General features: G+C 27.9%; 2 protein-coding genes and 1 long non-coding RNA gene across 4 annotated transcripts in view; 1 reads left to right on the top strand and 2 right to left on the bottom strand.

The window, feature by feature from the left end:
* LOC130444301 (serine/threonine-protein phosphatase 2A regulatory subunit B'' subunit beta) overlaps positions 1-10,709 on the top strand; it is a 29,041-nt gene extending 18,332 nt beyond the window's left edge. Inside the window, exons 9-14 of one of the 2 annotated variants that reach the window (XM_056779377.1) lie at positions 650-861; positions 923-1,191; positions 1,258-1,446; positions 1,512-1,594; positions 5,787-5,811; positions 8,499-10,674. In XM_056779377.1, the coding sequence (XP_056635355.1) occupies positions 650-861; positions 923-1,191; positions 1,258-1,446; positions 1,512-1,594; positions 5,787-5,811; positions 8,499-8,510 (790 nt within the window). In that variant the 3' untranslated portion in view covers positions 8,511-10,674. Of the gene's footprint in view, positions 1-649; positions 862-922; positions 1,192-1,257; positions 1,447-1,511; positions 1,595-5,786; positions 5,812-8,498 lie in introns of both variants that reach the window. The other variant, XM_056779376.1, reaches the window with a different exon arrangement.
* Positions 1-11,052, bottom strand: part of LOC130444302 (uncharacterized) — a 29,569-nt gene extending 18,517 nt beyond the window's left edge. The window contains exon 1 of the long non-coding RNA XR_008909947.1: positions 10,935-11,052. This is a non-coding gene — a long non-coding RNA (uncharacterized LOC130444302). The remainder of the gene's footprint in view (positions 1-10,934) is intronic.
* A 505-nt stretch (positions 11,053-11,557) lies between these two features.
* Positions 11,558-21,151, bottom strand: LOC130443840 (histone acetyltransferase KAT2A). Its single transcript, XM_056778704.1, has 12 exons — positions 20,708-21,151; positions 20,560-20,653; positions 20,359-20,504; positions 20,037-20,308; positions 18,847-19,151; positions 17,555-17,796; positions 17,277-17,485; positions 16,990-17,210; positions 14,612-14,848; positions 14,396-14,541; positions 14,236-14,326; positions 11,558-11,767 (listed from the first exon to the last, which is right to left on the bottom strand). Exons 1-12 carry the CDS (start codon positions 20,915-20,917, stop codon positions 11,574-11,576), a joined length of 2,367 nt encoding a protein of 788 aa, XP_056634682.1. The 5' UTR covers positions 20,918-21,151; the 3' UTR covers positions 11,558-11,573.
* Between the last annotated feature and the right edge of the window lie 501 nt (positions 21,152-21,652).

Below are 21,652 nucleotides of genomic sequence, written 5' to 3'. Positions count from 1 at the left end.
CACGATATGTTTTTATTTATTATTTTTTTAATTAAATTGTTTTATTAAAATTAAGGGATATTATTTTTATATAAATATATATATAGATATAATTATGGTTGATTGATAAAACCAATAAAAAGATCTGGGAATAATATTTTCTAAATCAAATCGACTAAAGAAAATTATTTTTATTTATAAACACGACTTTGGTGGAATTACAACGGCGTGCCTATTGCGAAGTGTAGAAATAGTTTTTGGTTTATTCCACCAAAAAAACATTTTATCAACACGATATGTTTTTATTTATTATTTTTTTAATTAAATTGTTTTATTAAAATTAAGGGATATTATTTTATATAAATATATAGATATAATTATGGTTGATTGATAAAACCAATAAATAGATGTGGGAATCATTTTTTCTAAATCAAAATCGATTAAAGAAAATTATTTTTAATTATATTTACGACCCTTGGTGGAATTTTAACGTCTCTACGATTCCGAAGTGTAAACAAATTTATTGGTTCATTCCACCAAAAAATAAAAGTTTTATCAACACGATTTGTTATCATGAATTTTTTCAATAATAAAATTAAGTGTTTTTATCAAAATTTTACGTAAAATTTTTTTTTTTTTTTTTCAAATCAACATTGTGTTTTTGACATAGATCGTGGTCGGGTAAAATAACAACCTACGAATTAAGAAGATCGAATCTTCTCAACATAATTCAGCTATTAGAAGACGAGGAAGACATAAATCAGATAACCCAGTATTTCAGTTACGAGCATTTCTACGTGATATATTGCAAATTTTGGGAACTAGACCGAGATCACGATCTATTCATAGATAAAAGCGATCTAACTCGCCACAACGACCACGGTGAGATAATTCCTCCAAGTTCTAACAACTCGCTAACATTTCATACAAAAATTTTCTTCAGCCCTTTCCACTCGAATCATCGATCGCATATTTTCCGGTTGCGTCACCAGAGGTAACAAGAAACATCAAGACGAAAAAATGTCTTACACCGATTTCGTTTGGTTCCTACTCAGCGAAGAAGACAAACTCCATCCGACAGCCATAGAATATTGGTTCCGGTGCATGGACATCGACGGCGACGGTTATCTATCGATGTACGAACTGGAGTATTTCTACGACGAACAGATGCACCGAATGGAATCGATCGGAATCGAAACTTTACCGTTTCAAGTTAGTGAAATGGCGACCGAAAAACAAAAATAATCGATCGCGGTATTGATATCGATTTTTTTTTAGGATTGTCTTTGTCAGATGTTGGACATGGTGAAACCGAAGGCGCCCGGTAAGATCGCTTTGAGCGATTTGAAGAAATGTAAAATGACGCCGATATTTTTCGATACGTTTTTCAATTTGGAGAAGTATTTGGATCACGAGCAGCGGGATCCGTTCGCTTCGCAGAGGGACCACGACGTCGACGGGCAGGAGGTGGGTCTTTTTTTTGCGGGGGTTTTATCTCGGGGGATATTTTTTTTTTTAATTTTTTTTTCCAGATGTCTGATTGGGATCGGTACGCGGCTGAGGAGTACGAGCTTCTCGTGGCCGAAGAGGGGGGCAACGATCAACCTGATAGCTTGTAAGTACCGCATTTTTTTCATATTTCGGATTTATGGTGTTTGGAATTTTTTTTGGGGAGGGGGGGTTATAAATTTTTTTTTCGATTTTTTTCTGTTGTTATATTGCATTTTGAAACGAAATTTTTTTGGGGGGGTTATAAATTATTTTTTTTCGCTATTTTTTTCTGTAGTTATATTGCATTTTGAAACGAAATTTTTTTGGGGGGTTATAAATTATTTTTTTTCGCTATTTTTTTCTGTAGTTGCATTTTGAAACGAAATTTTTTTGGGGGGGTTATAAATTATTTTTTTGCGAATTTTTCTGTAGTTATATTGCATTTTGAAACGAAATTGGGGAGGGTTTATAAATTATTTTTTTTCGCTATTTTTTTTTCTGTAGTTATATTGCATTTTGAAACGAAATTTTTTGGGGGGGTTATAAATTATTTTTTTGCTATTTTTTCTGTAGTTATATTGCATTTTGAAACGAAATTTTTTTGGGGAGTAAGGGGTTATAAATTATTTTTTTTCGCTATTTTTTTCTGTAGTTATATTGCATTTTGAAACGAAATTTTTTTGGGGGGGTTATAAATTATTTTTTTGCGATTTTTTCTGTAGTTATATTGTATTTTGAAACGAAATTGGGGAGGGTTTATAAATTATTTTTTTTCGCTATTTTTTTTTCTGTAGTTATATTGCATTTTGAAACGAAATTTTTTTGGGGGGGTTATAAATTATTTTTTTGCGAATTTTTCTGTAGTTATATTGCATTTTGAAACGAAATTGGGGAGGGTTTATAAATTATTTTTTTTCGCTATTTTTTTTTCTGTAGTTATATTGCATTTTGAAACGAAATTTTTTTGGGGGGGTTATAAATTATTTTTTTTCGCTATTTTTTTCTGTAGTTATATTGCATTTTGAAACGAAATTTTTTTGGGGGGTTATAAATTATTTTTTTTCGCTATTTTTTTCTGTAGTTATATTGCATTTTGAAACGAAATTTTTTTGGGGGGGTTATAAATTATTTTTTTGCGAATTTTTCTGTAGTTATATTGCATTTTGAAACGAAATTGGGGAGGGTTTATAAATTATTTTTTTTCGCTATTTTTTTTTCTGTAGTTATATTGCATTTTGAAACGAAATTTTTTGGGGGGGTTATAAATTATTTTTTTGCTATTTTTTCTGTAGTTATATTGCATTTTGAAACGAAATTTTTTTGGGGAGTAAGGGGTTATAAATTATTTTTTTTCGCTATTTTTTTCTGTAGTTATATTGCATTTTGAAACGAAATTTTTTTGGGGGGGTTATAAATTATTTTTTTGCGATTTTTTCTGTAGTTATATTGTATTTTGAAACGAAATTGGGGAGGGTTTATAAATTATTTTTTTTCGCTATTTTTTTTTCTGTAGTTATATTGCATTTTGAAACGAAATTTTTTTGGGGGGGTTATAAATTATTTTTTTGCGAATTTTTCTGTAGTTATATTGCATTTTGAAACGAAATTGGGGAGGGTTTATAAATTATTTTTTTTCGCTATTTTTTTTTCTGTAGTTATATTGCATTTTGAAACGAAATTTTTTTGGGGGGGTTATAAATTATTTTTTTTCGCTATTTTTTTCTGTAGTTATATTGCATTTTGAAACGAAATTTTTTTGGGGGGTTATAAATTATTTTTTTTCGCTATTTTTTTCTGTAGTTATATTGCATTTTGAAACGAAATTTTTTTGGGGGGGTTATAAATTATTTTTTTGCGATTTTTTCTGTAGTTATATTGTATTTTGAAACGAAATTTGGGGGGGGGTTTATAAATTATTTTTTTTCGCTATTTTTTTTTCTGTAGTTATATTGCATTTTGAAACGAAATTTTTTGGGGGGGTTATAAATTATTTTTTTGCTATTTTTTCTGTAGTTATATTGCATTTTGAAACGAAATTTTTTTTGGGAGTAAGGGGTTATAAATTATTTTTTTTCTGTAGTTATATTGCATTTTGAAACGAAATTTTTTTGGGGGGTTATAAATTATTTTTTTGCGATTTTTTCTGTAGTTATATTGTATTTTGAAACGAAATTTGGGGGGGGGGTTTATAAATTATTTTTTTGCGATTTTTTCTGTAGTTATATTGTATTTTGAAACGAAATTTGGGGGGGGGTTATAAATTATTTTTTTGCGATTTTTTCTGTAGTTATATTGCATTTTGAAACGAAATTTTTTTGGGGAGTAAGGGGTTATAAATTATTTTTTTTCGCTATTTTTTTCTGTAGTTATATTGCATTTTGAAACGAAATTTTTTTGGGGGGGTTATAAATTATTTTTTTGCGATTTTTTTCTGTAGTTATATTGCATTTTGATACGAATTTTTTTGGGGGGGTTGTATATTTTTTTTTTTTGCAATTTTTTTTCTGTAGTTATATTGCATTGTGAAACGGAATTTTTTTTCTGTGTTTTGGTAATTTTAGGTTGTTTGGCAACGTGGCATTTTTTTTTTCAATTAACAATGTCACGAAAAAAATTTATTTTTTTATAAAAAATTTTTAGTGTGTTCATATGTTATCGTTAAAATATTAACTTTTTACGAAAATTTTTGTGTTTGTTTGCATTTTTAAACGTTTTTCTTCGTTTATAACCTTTTTTCACGTTTTTTTTTTTAATTTTCGAACGTTTTTTCCATTTTCTTTTTAAACAATTTTTCGTTTCTAATAATTCATTTCTTGATAGTGTTTGGAATTTTTAGGTTATAATGTTACGTTTGGCAACGTGGCAAACATTAACATTGACAAATTTGAGGTGATGTTTTTTTGAAATTTTTTCTAAATTTTTACTTATTTTTCATATTTTGTTTATTTACTTATTCATCACGTGCTTTTCAAATTTTGAGGTTATGTGTTTTGAAAATTTTATTTTTTGATTTCATGACTTCGTTTTTTATTTTCCTCTTGGACGACTTTTTGTTCTGTCTCCAATAATTCAATCTTTTCGTAGTTTTTGGAATTTTTAGGTTATAATGTTACGTTTGGCAACGTGGCAAACATTGACATTTACATTTTTTTACAAAAAATTTACTTTTATGCGCATTTTCTCAATTTTTTTTTTTCATTCATGGTCCTTTTTGCGTATTTTTCTTTCAAATTAATTAATTTATAACGTGCTTATCAAAATTTGAGGTTATAATTTTTTTTTCCTCTTTGGATGTAATTTCGTCATAAAACTTGTTCGGCATAATCCTTTTAGACGATATTCTTGATAATATTCGAAATTTTTGGGTCATGTTAGGTTTGGCAACATCGCAAACTTTGGTATCAATTTTTTTCACAAAATTTGAGGTCATATTTTTTCGAAATTTTTTCTACATTTTTACTTATTTACTAATTTTGAGGTTATGGTAAATTTTTTTTCCGAAAAATTTCGTAATCAAACCTCAAACTTGATATAAAATAATTTCGAATTTAAATGGCATAATTTTTTTTTAATTTCAAAGTAATTTCAAAGGACTTTTCATTTTTCATTTCCTATAATTCAAATTTTAGGTTATAATGTTTTCCCTTTTCCTTTTTGAACGATTTTTTCATTATTCGTCTTCATTTTTCAAATGTTTGAATTTTTTTGGGTCATGTTTGGCAACGTCGTAAACGTTAATTTTCATTTTTTCCAACAATTTTTGATTTCAATCACATTATCTTTGGTTTTATTATAACGAAATTTCTATTCCAAAAAAATTTCCAATACTTATCAAATACATATTTTTTGATAACCCTCGTATATACATACTAAATCTGTATACTGAAACGACGTTGCCAGATCATTGAAATAATAAGATATACAGACTCAGCATTTCGATACCACGATGCCAGATCGTTATGATAATATGAGATTACAGTAAAAATTGAATTGAATAGTCGATTTAACCAAACCACGTTGCCAAACTATAAAAATAATAAGATATTTCGATAAAAATTTGATAATTTTTTCTTCATTTAAAAAAAAAGAATATAAGAAAGAAAAATATACATTTTTGTATCACACTCGTATACTAATTTTGAAATTGATTTTTTCCGTAACGAATCACAACTTTCTACAATTTTTTTTTCTGCAAAATTAACAACAAAAAAAATACTCACACTCATATCCAACTTTTTTCGAACATACTGTATATATAAATAAATAATCGCATTATTGGTAGAGGTGTAATTTTATTAATATTTGGTTGTATTTAGGGAATACGATTGTGGCTTTGATAGGGTAAGAATAGCATGAAACGAATATTGCGTATATACGAGGACGATTCGAAAAGTTTCTGGTTTAAAGTAAAATAAAAACGGTTTTCCTTCGTTCAAATTTCGATGCACCAGAAACTTTTTTTTTTTCGTTAATTAACTACTAACAACGTCAAATTGACAAACTAATATCATTTTGATTGTACTAACGATAAATTAATATTTTAGAAAGCGAGTGAAAAACTTTTTTCGCCCCCCCCCCCGTATATCTTAAATTTTACCTTAATAAGAGTGAAGTTTTTTAATATCCCTCGTATCTAAATTTCTACCGTCACCTCGTACTTTAAACAAAGAAAGTCAGAGTGTAAAAAAATTATTTTACTACGACAGGAATAAATTGAAACTTGACAACGCTGTATATAATTTTCTTATCGTTGTGTATCAAAATTAATTTCTTTTTAAAAAAAATCTGACAACGTTGTAAATTGTTTAAAGATTTATAACGAGAATTTTTTATAGCTTGAGATTTGGAAGTTACTGAAAAAATATTGAGGTTAGGTTAGTTAAATCGTTTCAATTTTTGATTTAAATAACATAAATTATTATAAACTCATTTTTAGTTCAAAAATACTAGAAAAACTGTATATTATTCATGTATTTTCATTTAAAATGCGTTTAAATCGATTTAAAATAATTTTTTAATCGATTTTAGTTGAAATATTTCGGTTTAATTGACGTTTATGTTCATAACTCGATACAGTTATCAAAACCGTTACTAAAAACTCGTCACTCTAAATATTTCACGTCCACTTCCATCTCTATTTTATCGTCTGTGATGACGAACGATAAATCGGAACAGAATATACGCGATCGATGTTGCCAAATTCATTTCTACCATATATTTTCATTTAAAATGCGTTTAAATCGATATAAAATAATTTTTAAATCGATTTTAGTTGAAATATTTCGGTTTGATTGACGTTTATGTTCGTAACTCGATACAGTTATCAAAACCGTTACTAATAACTCGTCACTTTAAATATTTCACGTCCACTTCCATCTCTATTTTATCGTCTGTGATGACGAACGATAAATCGGAACAGAATATACGCGATCGATGTTGCCAAATTCATTTCTACCATATATTTTCATTTAAAATGCGTTTAAATCGATATAAAATAATTTTTAAATCGATTTTAGTTGAAATATTTCGGTTTGATTGACGTTTATGTTCGTAACTCGATACAGTTAACAAAACCGTTACTAATAACTCGTCACTCTAAATATTTCACGTCCACATCCATCTCTATTTTATCGTCTGTGATGACGAACGATAAATCGGAACAGAATATACGCGATCGATGTTGCCAAATTCATTTCTACCATATATTTTCATTTAAAATGCGTTTAAATCGATTTAAAATAATTTTTAAATCGATTTTAGTTGAAATATTTCGGTTTGATTGACGTTTATGTTCGTAACTCGATACAGTTATCAAAACCGTTACTAATAACTCGTCACTTTAAATATTTCACGTCCACTTCCATCTCTATTTTATCGTCTGTGATGACGAACGATAAATCGGAACAGAATATACGCGATCGATGTTGCCAAATTCATTTCTACCATATATTTTCATTTAAAATGCGTTTAAATCGATATAAAATAATTTTTAAATCGATTTTAGTTGAAATATTTCGGTTTGATTGACGTTTATGTTCGTAACTCGATACAGTTATCAAAACCGTTACTAATAACTCGTCACTCTAAATATTTCACGTCCACTTCCATCTCTATTTTATCGTCTGTGATGACGAACGATAAATCGGAACAGAATATACGCGATCGATGTTGCCAAATTCATTTCTACCATATATTTTCATTTAAAATGCGTTTAAATCGATTTAAAATAATTTTTAAATCGATTTTAGTTGAAATATTTCGGTTTGATTGACGTTTATGTTCGTAACTCGATACCGTTATCAAAACCGTTACTAATAACTCGTCACTCTAAATATTTCACGTCCACTTCCATCTCTATTTTATCGTCTGTGATGACGAACGATAAATCGAACAGAAAATACGCGATCGATGTTGCCAAATTCATTTCTACCATATATTTTCATTTAAAATGCGTTTAAATCGATTTAAAATAATTTTTTAATCGATTTTAGTTGAAATATTTCGGTTTGATTGACGTTTATGTTCGTAACTCGATACAGTTATCAAAACCGTTACTAATAACTCGTCACTCTAAATATTTCACGTCCACTTCCATCTCTATTTTATCGTCTGTGATGACGAACGATAAATCGAACAGAAAATACGCGATCGATGTTGCCAAATTCATTTCTACCATATATTTTCATTTAAAATGCGTTTAAATCGATTTAAAATAATTTTTTAATCGATTTTAGTTGAAATATTTCGGTTTGATTGACGTTTATGTTCGTAACTCGATACAGTTATCAAAACCGTTACTAATAACTCGTCACTCTAAATATTTCACGTCCACTTCCATCTCTATTTTATCGTCTGTGATGACGAACGATGAACCCCGATCGTAATATACCCGATCGACGTTGCCACGTTGAATCAGATATTAGGAAAAATCCATATTTTTGACTGTTTATCTAACACCAAAATAATTACTAAAGCTTGTACTAACTATGAAAAAATATCATTTTATTATTACAAAACACGTTTCATAGCTCATTCGATGAAGGTAACGAGGAAGATCTTCTTTCGCATCACTTAGATAACGTACTAGACGACGATTACGACGACGACGACGACGTCGAACCGGCAGAACTATCCGAGGATAGCGATTGTAGCATTTAGCGTAATTGTAGTCGGGTCTAAAAACTAGTTTCGAGACATTTAATATGAAAAAAGAAAATTTCGAACAACGAATATATTTTCGATAAATACCGGGGGATTACAAAGACAAATTCGTTTTCAAATTAAATGTCTTTTTACGGAGCTTGTTTCGCCCCTTTTGATGTAGTGACCAGTGAAGTGCTATTATCGATTCTAAATAATCGAATAGAATAGTATTGAAACGATTAGAAAAAGAAAAAAAGATTTTTAATGAAAAAAAATTGTACGCGGCAACGCTGTACCTTGATCTACTATGACTAAGTGCCATTAAATTTAGTTGCGTTGTTAGCTATGTTGCCACGTTTAAATTTACATTGTCGATGTTTGGAAATTTGAGGTTGTAAAAAGTTACACGCGAAAAAAAAAGATTTTTTCTCGTTAAAAATCTTATTTGACTCAATGGATCTGCTTAATTTTTTTGATATTTGAAGCAAAAAAAGTATTTTTTACGTAAAATACGAATTTTTTGTATTTAATACGTAATACATACACTGAAATTAATGTTGTTATAAAAGATTTTTTTTATTACAAAATATAATTTATCCTAAGACTAATTGTTTAGAATACGTTGAATCTCGGTTTACAAGGTACTCTCAAAAAGTTAGATAACACCTTTTTTTATTATTAATATAATCAGATATCGAACACACCTCTACTTTTTCGTTTCCCCTCGTAATCGTAAATTCGTCGAAACTAGGAATTTGAGTATTTACTTGATAACAATAATGGTTTAAGTTGGTGTGTTCGATTAATTCGGGACAAATATTTCGTACAGGGTGTCCCAAATTTAGAAAAAAAAAAATAGTAGAAAAAGAAACCCACAGGAAATAATTGAATTAAACCTCACTGTGGGTATTTTCAACGGGTGTAGTACTGAAAAGATAAAACCCCAAATTTTGTCGATTTCTTTTTTTTTTTTAATTAAAGAAGATAATTGTGCATTAGCCCTCCAACCTATTTCAAACTTCACTAATATCTCTGTATATATTGATTTTGCTGAAAAAACTTTCAAACAAAAATTGAAGGTCTTAATAAGCTCTACAAAAAAGGTTATATACATTTTTTATGTAAATCTATTATTTTGGCCGTTATGACTCAAAATATCTCGTTAAGTGTCAAATTGACTAACCTAACCTCTAATTGAGATATTTTGGGTCAAAACTGCCAAAATAATAAGATTTCGAAAAAAATGTATACAATCTTTTTTGTAGAGCTTTTTATTAGCTTCGATTTTTGTTGGAAACTTTTTTCTGTAAAATCATTATTTCCGAAGATATTTAATAAAATTGTTACAACTTTGAAGGAAGCTGGGGGGCGAAAATATTGATTTTAGAAGAACAAGTTTCAGACAAAAATCGAAGCTAATAGAAAGCTCTACGAAAAAAGTTATATACATTTTTTATGTAAATCTATTATTTTGGCCGTTATGACTCAAAATATCTCGTTAAGTGTCAAATTGACTAACCTAACCTCTAATTGAGATATTTCGGGTCAAAACTGCCAAAATAATAGATTTAGGAGAGAATGTATATAACCTTTTCTGTAGAACTTTTTATTGACTTCGATTTTTGTTGGAAACTTTTTTTCTAAAATCAATTTTTACGAAGATATTTATTAAATTCGTTTAGTAGTGGGCTGGAGGCAAACGAAATTATCTTCTATAATCAAGAAAAATCTCTGGAGAAAATATCGGTGAAATTGGGAGGGTTTATCTATTCGAAACTGCATCCTAATTTCACTTTGTACGTTTAATATAGCTTTAGTATAATTGATATTAAATATTAAAAAGTTTGATTTTTTTGGTGATTTTTTTCACTGTTTAGTGCAGCTAATTGTTGGATTTTTGTATAGTATAGTTTATTTTAACAAAAATTGTTTAACTTTTTTTCGATAGTATGATTTTTACTAGTCATTTTTATTATTAATATTTCGTATGATATTTATGTGTAACGTTGTATAAAAATCGTTTTATTATTGTAGATGAACTTAATATATATATTGGTTTTCTCCTAATTCTTTCATTTAATACCCCAAAAAAACACGTCTGATCCTAAAAAGCCAAAAACAGTGTTTCAAACATCACATCGTTTACCAATAAACAGATCGTGATTTTCAAAATAATACATTTTCCAACACGATTTTTTTGGTAAAAACAAAATAATTTAATTCCATTTCAAGTTTGAAATAGTGAAAATCAACTATTTTCTTATAAATTCAATTCTCGAAGTCGTATAAACAAACCTAACCTAAAAATATAATTCACTTACCTATACCGTAATACATCGTGGTAAATGAACATTTTGTGTCAAAATTCACAACTGCTTTGAAAAAAATTGAGTTACAAAAAAAATTTCATCGTTTTTCTTAAATATTTTGGTAATAAACAAACAATGATAACAATTACAAGTACTGTCAAAATTGTCAAACTAATGGCAATGACATAGATAACCGATGTTGCCAAGCGTTTTCATAGATAAATAAAAAGTACATTTGAATTCAATTAACAAATAAACATTTGGGGATTCATAAAACAATCGCTTTATATCTATATATAAACATATGACAACGTTACATTCAAATTTTTCTTGTCCATAGATATAAACTAAATCGTCGAAGTGCAATTCGATGATCTAAACTATGCTGCCAAATCATCGAAATAATATGACACTACGTTGCCAATTTATGGAATTTTAGTGAAAATTGATTTAATTTTCCATTTTAATCATGGATTCAACTAAACAATCATTAAAATAATAGGAGATTGTAAATTGGAATATATTCTTGTCAATGTAACCGAACCACGTTGCCGGATCATTAAAATAGTATGAGATTTCGGTAAAAACGATTTTTGATTTGAAGGGTAGATTGAGGGAAATAAAACAAAGAAAAATGTTTCTTAAATTGATCTATTTATCCCACAAGCCAATTTCCTTCATTTTCGTTTGGAAATACTGCTGCAAATTTTCGGCGCATTGATAATATTCGGTTTCGGGTAAATTGTAGAATTTACAATTGGTGAAAATCCTCATCATATCGGCGATGAAAAGTCGCCTCGAAACGTAATAGTGAGATTTCAATCTTTCACTCATTGTTTTCAAATCTGAAAAATGAAAATACGAAAAAAAAAAATACAAAATAAATATTGATAAATATAAAAAAAAATTGATTGAATATTGAAAAATATCGAAAATAAACGCATTAAATATCCAAAAAAAAGACAAAATAAATATTAAAAATATATACAAAAATGAAATAAATATTAAAAAAACTGAATAATTATTGGAAAATATATGAAAAAACGAAATACATAATGAAGATTTCCGAAAAAGCAAAATAAATATTAAAAATATTTGAAAAAGGGGTTACATTTTGAAAAAATATGTGAAAAACAATATAAATGTTAAAAAAATGAAAATATTGAAAATATATGAAAAATGGATTGAATTATGGAGAATATATGGAAAAACAAAATGAATATTAAAAAAATGAAAATATATGAAAAATGGATTAAATTTTGGAAAATATATGAAAAAACAAAATGAATATTAAAAAAGTGAAAATATATGAAAAATGGATTAAATTATGGAGAATATATGAAAAAACAAAATGAATATTAAAAAAATGAAAATATATGAAAAATGGATTAAATTTTGGAAAGTATATGAAAAAACAAAATAAATATTAAAAAAATGAAAATATATGAAAAATTGATTAAATTTTGGACAATATATGAAAAAACAAAATAAACATTAAAAAAGTGAAAATATTGAAAATATATGAAAAAGGGGTTACATTTTGAAAAAATATATGAAAAAACAAATAAACATTAAAAAAATGAAAATATTGAAAATACATGAAAAAACAAAATAAACATTAAAAAAGTGAAAATATTGAAAATATATGAAAAAACAAAATAAATATTAAAAAAATGAAAATATTGAAAATATATGAAAAATGGATTATATTTTGGAAAATATATGAAAAATGGATTAAATTTTGGAAAATATATGAAAAAACAAAATAAATATTTAAAAAATGAAAATATTGAAAATATATGAAAAAACAAAATAAATATTAAAAAAATGAAAATATATGAAAAATTGATTAAATTTTGGAAAATATATGAAAAAACAAAATAAACATTAAAAAAGTGAAAATATTGAAAATATTTGAAAAAGGGGTTACATTTTGAAAAAATATGTGAAAAACAATATAAATGTTAAAAAAATGAAAATATTGAAAATATATGAAAAATGGATTGAATTATGGAGAATATATGAAAAAACAAAATAAATATTAAAAAAATGAAAATATTGAAAATATATGAAAAATGGATTATATTTTGGAAAATATATGAAAAAACAAAATAAACATTAAAAAAGTGAAAATATTGAAAATATATGAAAAAGGGGTTACATTTTGAAAAAATATATGAAAAAACAAATAAACATTAAAAAAATGAGAATATTGAAAATATATGAAAAAACAAAATAAACATTAAAAAAGTGAAAATATTGAAAATATATGAAAAAACAAAATAAATATTAAAAAAATGAAAATATTGAAAATATATGAAAAATGGATTATATTTTGGAAAATATATGAAAAAACAAAATAAACATTAAAAAAGTGAAAATATTGAAAATATATGAAAAATGGATTAAATTTTGGAAAATATATGAAAAAACAAAATAAACATTAAAAAAATGAAAATATTGAAAATATATGAAAAATGGATTAAATTTTGGAAAATATATGAAAAAACAAAATAAACATAAAAAAAATGAAAATATTGAAAATATATGAAAAATGGATATTTTGGAAAATATATGAAAAAACAAAATAAACATTAAAAAAGTGAAAATATTGAAAATATATAAAAAATGGATTAAATTTTGGAAAATATATGAAAAAACAAAATAAATATTTAAAAAATGAAAATATTGAAAATATATGAAAAATGGATTAAATTTTGGAAAATATATGAAAAAACAAAATAAACATTAAAAAAATGAAAATATTGAAAATATATGAAAAAACAAAATAAACATTAAAAAATGAAAAGATTGAAAATATATGAAAAAACAAAATAAACATTAAAAAATGAAAATATTGAAAATATATGAAAAATGGATTAAATTTTGGAAAATATATGAAAAAACAAAATAAACATTAAAAAAATGAAAATATTGAAAATATATGAAAAAACAAAATAAACATTAAAAAAATGAAAATATTGAAAATATATGAAAAAACAAAATAAACATTAAAAAATGAAAATATTGAAAATATATGAAAAATGGATTATATTTTGGAAAATTTATGAAAAAACAAAATAAACGTTAAAAATATATAAAAAACGAAATATATATTAAACATATATAAAAAACGAAATAAATATTAAAAATATATAAAAAAAAAACAAAATAAATATTAAAAAAAGTGAATAATTTTTGGAAAATATACGAAAAAACGAAATAAATATTGAAAATTAGAAAAAAATTGATTTCAATTTAGAAAAATATGTGAAAAAATTGAAAAAAAATATATATATAAAAAAAAACTCACCCATCGGATATTTAATATGATCGTAATAATCCTTTACGACGTGCCTATCGACCGGTTGTCTGAACGGCCACGAATCCTCGTGATTTTTCACCTAAACAAATTCGAAATAATTCGTTAAAACCCCAAAGTATATATACCGACCTCCCACCCCCCAACTTACGGAATTGAGCACGCTCTTCAAAAGTCCCGCTAAAACGTCGGCGTCCTGAGACTCCTCCAATAACTGACCCCTGGTGGCTCTGGAAGCCGGTTTCCAACCGGTCTCCTCTATACCGGGAATCGATTCGATGGGGATACTTCGAACACCTTCAATATAAAATATAATAAGAAAAATAATGCGTCGGGGATGAGGGGAGTATCGAGTCGTACTACCGACCTTCTTTGAAGAACGTCAAACCGGGGTGCACTTTGGAAACGTTGTTCTGTTGTTGATAAATCAATTGTTTGACGAATTTCTTCTGTTTCCTCACCATACTAGTAAATTCCGTATAAACTATTTTTGGATTTAATTCGCAATGCATCAACGTAGCACCGACGTAATCTTTTATGTAACCTTGGTAAACGGCCCTATTCAATTTGATATCTTTGGAGAAACCCTGTTTTTCGAAGTACCCTAAACCAAATAGGAAATTATTAATTAGGTTATTGGGCATAATGGTAATTTTCGTTCTGATGACGGAAATTTGCTGTCAATCACACAAATTGGGCGAAATCGTAAATTGGTTATGAAGGAAACAATTTGGGCGAAATGGTAAATTTGAAACTAAGTAATGACGGAAATTTGGCCGAAATTGGGCAAAATGGTAAATTCGATAATGAACATCGAAATTGGGCACAATAGTAATTTTGCTAATAATGAAGGAAATTGGACGAAATCGTAAATTTGTTATGAAGGAAACAATTTGGGCGAAATGGAAAATTTGAAACTAAGTAATGACGGAAATTTGGCCGAAATTGGGCAAAATGGTAAATTCGATAATGAACATCGAAATTGGGCACAATAGTAATTTTGCTAATAATGAAGGAAATTGGACGAAATCGTAAATTTGTTATGAAGGAAACAATTTGGGCGAAATGGAAAATTTGAAACTAAGTAATGGCGGAAATTTGGTCAAAATTGAGCAAAATAGTGAATTACATCAGAATTTTTAAAAGCAATGAATTGGACAAAATGGTATATTTGACCCTAATAAACTATATTGGACAAAATGGTAAAATTTTTTAAAAACGTAGCCCCCCGCAGACCCCAATGAACTAGATTGGATAAAATAGTAACATTAGTAATAGAAATTGGGCAAAATAGTAAATTTCATCAAATTTTGTTGAAAACACAATGAATTGGTTAAAATGGCACATTTGACACTATTGGGTGAAATTGGGCAAAATTTAAATGTATCTAAACAGATATGGCGAAACAGTAAAATTATTGATAAAAATTGGGCAGAATAGTAAAATTAATGATAAACATTGAGCAAAATGGTAAATTTCAACAATTTTTTTGAAAATAATGATTTGGGCAAAATGGTAAATTTCAACAATTTTTTTGAAAATAATGATTTGGGCAAAATGGTAAATTTCAACAATTTTTTTGAAAATAATGATTTGGGCAAAATGGTAAATTTCAACAATTTTTTTGAAAATAATGATTTGGGCAAAATGGTAAATTTTAACAATTTTTTTTGAAAATAATGATTTGGGCAAAATGGTAAATTTCAACAATTTTTTTGAAAATAATGATTTGGGCAAAATGGTAAATTTCAACAATTTTTTTGAAAATAATGATTTGGGCAAAATGGTAAATTTTAACAATTTTTTTTGAAAATAATGATTTGGGCAAAATGGTAAATTTCAACAATTTTTTTGAAAATAATGATTTGGGCAAAATGGTAAATTTCAACAATTTTTTTAAAAATAATGATTTGGGCAAAATGGTAAATTTCAACAATTTTTTTGAAAATAATGATTTGGGCAAAATGGTAAATTTCAACAATTTTTTTGAAAATAATGATTTGGGCAAAATGGTAAATTTCAACAATTTTTTTGAAAATAATGATTTGGGCAAAATGGTAAATTTCAACAATTTTTTTGAAAATAATGATTTGGGCAAAATGGTAAATTTCAACAATTTTTTTGAAAATAATGATTTGGGCAAAATGGTAAATTTCAACAATTTTTTTGAAAATAATGATTTGGGCAAAATGGTAAATTTCAACAATTTTTTTTAAAATAATGATTTGGGTAAAATGGTAAATTTCAACAATTTTTTTGAAAATAATGATTTGGGCAAAGTGGTATATTTGACTTTAGGTTGGACAAAATAGTAAAATTATTGATAAAAATTGGGCAAAATAGTAAAATTATAGAAATTGGGCAAAATAGTAAAATTAATGATAAACATTGGGCAAAATGGTAAATTTCAACATTTTTTTTAAAAATGATTTGGGCAAAGTGGTATATTTGACCCTAATAAGCTAGGTTGGACAAAATAGTAAAATTAATGATAAAAATTGGGCAAAATAGTAAATTTCATCAAATTTTGTTGAAAACACAATGAATTGGTTAAAATGACACATTTGACACTAATGGGTGAAATTGGGCAAAATTTAAATGTATCCAAACAGATATGGCAAAACAGTAAAATTATTGATAAAAACTGGGCAAAACAGTAAATTTGATAAAATTCGAATGAAATACTGAATTTGACAATAATTGGATGAAAAATTAGAAAAAAAAAAAAAAAAGTTTCCGACCCACCTGTGGCATTTTCATCGGCGAAAGTCAAAAAATGTAGAATCCCTTTAGAAATATGATAATCTTTCAAATGATTCATCAAATGCGTACCGTACCCTTTGACCTGTTTAATGGAAGTAACGGCACAAAAAACAATTTCCGTAAAACCCTGCGTCTGGAACGGTCTGAAACATATCCCACCGATGGGACGGTTGTCCTGAATCAGGGCGATCGTTCGATGTTTTCTGGAGAAACCAAAAAAATAAAACCCAATAAAAAAAACCGAAAAAAAAAAAAGTGGAAAAACTCACGGATCGAATAGCAGCTGAGTGATGTACTCGATGGGCATCCGGGGCAGTTGGTGGGAAAAAACGTTTTGCAAACCGATCAACCACAACATGGTCTGTTTGGCGACAGGTTTGGTCAGACTGTTGCCGACGACGTGGAGTTGGATGATGTTCTGCTGCTCCTCCAACTTCGGTATTTCGTCCGTGGCGGAAGCGTCTTCGGAAAACACCATCTAAACGTTAATACAAATATATTTTTTTAATCGCCCTGTGTATATTAAACGAAACAGTGATTCACTCACGTCGGGACCTGTCATGTAATTGGGATCGTCGATGGTGGCGATTATTTCGGCGACCGTCTCTTTGGGTATGTCTTCGAAATGGTCTTCGGACGCGAATTTTCTTCTTTTGGCTTCTCTGATTGGCATTTCGGAGGTTCTGGCGGTTTTGGTGGTATTTAGGGAAGTCGTCGTGAAGCCTTCCCTGTCGCTGTGTCCCAAAGTGACTTTTTCGAATTCGGTTTTCTTGGAAGTACCGGCGCCGCCTTGGAAAATCGGAAAACATGAAGGGAAACGGCGATTTTGATAGTTTGGGAACGGGTATTCAGTTTATTGAGCGTTGTAAGAAGGGAATTATACGAGAAGGACGATTTTTTTTGAGGTTATGTCGGTTAATACGAAAAAAACAAGTTATAAAATGAAATTCGTTGATTTTTTTATGGGACAACCTGAATATAACGTGGAATTTAATATTTTCTTTACTATTTCATCGCAACAATGTATTATTATACGGGGTGATCGCCTTTTTTTGAGGTTATGTTAATTATTGCAGAAAAATGAGACATAAATGGAAATTAATTATGGGACAACCTGTATAATACATGGAACTCGATATTTTCTTCGCTTTTCCACCAAAACAATGGATTTTTCCAACATATTATACGGGGTGATCCAATTTTTTTGAGGTTAAAACGAAAAAACGAGTTGGAAATCGAAATTGTATCCGTTTTTAATGAGACAACCTGTATAATACATGGAACTCGATATTTTCTTCGCTTTTCCACCAAAACAATGGATTTTTCCAACATATTATACGGGGTGATCCAATTTTTTTGAGGTTATAACGAAAAAACCAGTTGGAAATCGAAATTGTGTCCGTTTTTAATGAGACAAGCTATATAATACATGGAATTTGATATTTTCATCGATTTTTCAACAAAATCATGAATTTTTCCGACATATTATACAGGTCGATTCAATTTTTTTGAGGTTATTGCGAAAAAACAAATTTTTAATCGAAATTAAGTTTTTTAAATGAGACACCCTGTATTTCATACCAAATTTGATATCCCTTCCATTTTCCCAATCCAAAAATATATTATTATCACACATTATACAGGGTAACTAAAACATTATAATCATTTTCTGACACACAAGTTGAAAACCCTGTATAATAAAAGATTTATAAAAAAAAACAACCAAAAAAACCAGAATTTTTATAAAACATAAAAATTCGTGAAAATTTCGTTAATAATCGTTAAATCTAATACAGGGTGAGTAGAAATAATAGATATCTCGATATTTTAAATACTCACCCCTTAACCTCGAATCGAGTAACGACTGAAAATGTAAAGAAGTCGATTTGAAATCGGGATCCCAAATTGGGGAATTTGATGCGTAAATTTCTTCGTCCAATTGACTCAAGAACGGGGGGAAATTCGTTAAGAGAAATTGTCTCCTATCGGAAGGCATCGTATCCCGTTCCCTATAAAATTGATCCATGATTTGTTTGCGTATATATTTGAATATCGCCCTCAATAACGTCCTTCCGAATACCATGGTGGTGTCAAAGTGTTGCAACGAATCGCAGAAAGTTGGGACATAACAAAATACCAACCACCTAAAAAAAAAAGTCAAAATGTACCCGTAGAGATAAATAACCGAGAAAAATTCATTATAGAACCACAAAATATATCGATAGAGCTAAACAAACAACGAAAAGCACCATCTATAGAGCTAAATAAACGATAAAAAGTATCTGTGGAGCTAAAATATTAATTATAGAGCTAGAAAGAGTACTTACAGAGGTAAATAAACCAAAAAAGTACCTATAGAGCTCAATAAAAGAGAAATATTCATTATTGAGCTATAAAAAGTACCTATAAAGCTACATAAATGACTAAAACCACCTGTTGAGCTAAATAAACCAGAAAAATTCATTATAGAGCTAGATAAAATACCTATAGACCTACATAAATGACTAAAACCACCTGTAGAGCTAAATAAACCAGAAAAATTCATTACAGAGCTAGAAAAAGTACTTACAGAGCTAAATAAACCAAAAAAGTACCTATAGAGCTAAATATACCAACCAAAGTACTTATAGAGCTAAATAAACAGAAAATCTTCATTATAAAGCTAGAAAAAGTACCTGTAGAGCTGAATTAACAAAAAATATTCATTATAAAACTAGAAAAGGTACCTATAGAGCTAAATAAACCAAAAAAGTACCTTAAGAGTTATATAATTAACAAATTTGGTTATAATTTAGTAGCTTAGATGAATAAAACTTTGATTAAACTGCAAAATAAGTAGAATTTGTCTGAAAATTATCGCAGAAGTACTAATAGCCTTCATCTGTACTTCCCTCTGATTATCAAACATTATATAGTCACAATTAACAGGCACGGTACTTAAAATTGAACATACAGCGTCGTTTCAAGTGACAACAATTATTTTAACACCTTTCATCAAAAAAATGATCGTACAAACTTTTCACACTCACCTCGTATACTCGATTTTGTATTTCATGGCTTCTTCTTGACTGACGATATGCTTCTGGCTACTGGGACAAGGGAAATCCCAAGTGTTCAAACAATGGAACAATATTTTGACTAATTCGTACATGGTCTTCAATTCTTGTTGGCTGATGTGGGAAAACTTGTAAATCAATAAATTTGTAACGGCCTTGTGGATACTGGGTTTCTGGAAGGGCGGCTGGCCCAAAGGGCCCTCTACAACGGGTTTATCGAGGGTTAAAACGCACTTCCTTAACAGCTGAAATGAAATCAATAAAAACCAAATAACGAATGAATTAAATCACTTACCCTGAATAAATATAAGTATACTTTGTGGGTTTCTTGGTTTTCTTCTTTACTCATTGCCGTATACATGTTATCCACGTCGACAACCATACTCAAAAGTCGGTTGAGTTCTTGTTCCGGTTTATCCACCAAATGTGATATATGCATCTCTGAAATCAAGAAAATAATTGAAAAAAACGCGTAATATTTCCAATAAGAACCAACCTAGAAGATGCTCGCATCTACAAGGATCCGTAAACGTGGGATTCTGTTGATTACTATCCACCCTTTTCCAACCGATACAATCGCATTTTTCAGCCTGAAAACACATTCAAAAAACATAAATTATTATATAATAATTTATGAATTATACCTGGCATTTGGAATAAACTGCTAGTTTTAATAATTTCTTATTATATGGCAACGAAAGAACGGCTTGTTTCTTCTGTTGTATTCTCTGTAAATTTATTAATCTCGAAGCGTACTGATCAGTTTTCCCTTGGAAATTTAACGTCTTTTGACCTGTTTGATCCTTGGTATTACTACCAGAAGGATCTGTGGGGTCAGAAACTTGATCTGACATAGTCGAATTTATATCAGCTGAAGGAAGAAAACATAACCTATAAAAATTTAAAAATACAAATGGATATTTGATAACTAGGTATTGGTATACATAAATATTCGATTATATAAAAATTGTACACAATTTAATTCTGTTTTATAAAAGTTATTTTCACTTTTTTAACTTGTTTGGGTGAATAATACACTATTCAACATATATTTGGAGTGTCAAGCAATACATCGATTTTTTTAAATCGATTTATATGTCAAATGTCGATTATTAATCGTTCTTGTTATACATCCAAAAAAATTTAATTATCCTAAATATCAATACTCAAAAACTATTACGTGATTGTGTATAAATTCTTCCTAAAATTATTAAAAGAATTCCTGAATATTTTTTTAACTTTGATTCATTGAAGCAATATATCGATTCTCTTCGAATATCCATGATAAATCGTTAGTGATTTATATACAAGATTTAATGTTATTGCAAATATTACTAATGGAATAATTATATCTTTTTATGTTAGTTACTTTTAATAGAGTAAAAAAAATTTACAACTATTTTTTCATCGTTTTGATATACGATTATATAATTGTTTGTCTATCGCGCGATAGATGGTAGCGCAATTTCAACGTAAAGTTAGTTGCCTATATGTAAGTAATAAGATTAAAAATGTAGGCATATTCGTTATTTTAGTGCTTTAGTGTTTTTTAAGATCATTTTATACATTGATTTTCCATTAAAAGTTTG

Source organism: Diorhabda sublineata, chromosome 5 (genome assembly GCF_026230105.1).
Source record: "Diorhabda sublineata isolate icDioSubl1.1 chromosome 5, icDioSubl1.1, whole genome shotgun sequence".
In the NCBI taxonomy this organism is placed as follows: Eukaryota; Metazoa; Arthropoda; class Insecta; order Coleoptera; family Chrysomelidae; genus Diorhabda; species Diorhabda sublineata.
Note: the sequence above shows the minus strand (reverse complement) of the source record. Positions and strands in the feature narration are given on the sequence as shown.

Excerpts from the sequence above, each read along its gene's own strand:
- LOC130443840 (XM_056778704.1), bottom strand. The coding sequence starts at position 20,917 with ATGTCAGATCAAGTTTCTGACCCCACAGATCCTTCTGGTAGTAATACC. Across the intron at positions 19,152-20,036 it reads TACAAAATCGAGTATACGAG|GTGGTTGGTATTTTGTTATG; the intron begins GTGAGTGTGAAA and ends TTTTTTTTTTAG. Across the intron at positions 14,327-14,395 it reads TGAAGAGCGTGCTCAATTCC|GTGAAAAATCACGAGGATTC; the intron begins GTAAGTTGGGGG and ends GAATTTGTTTAG.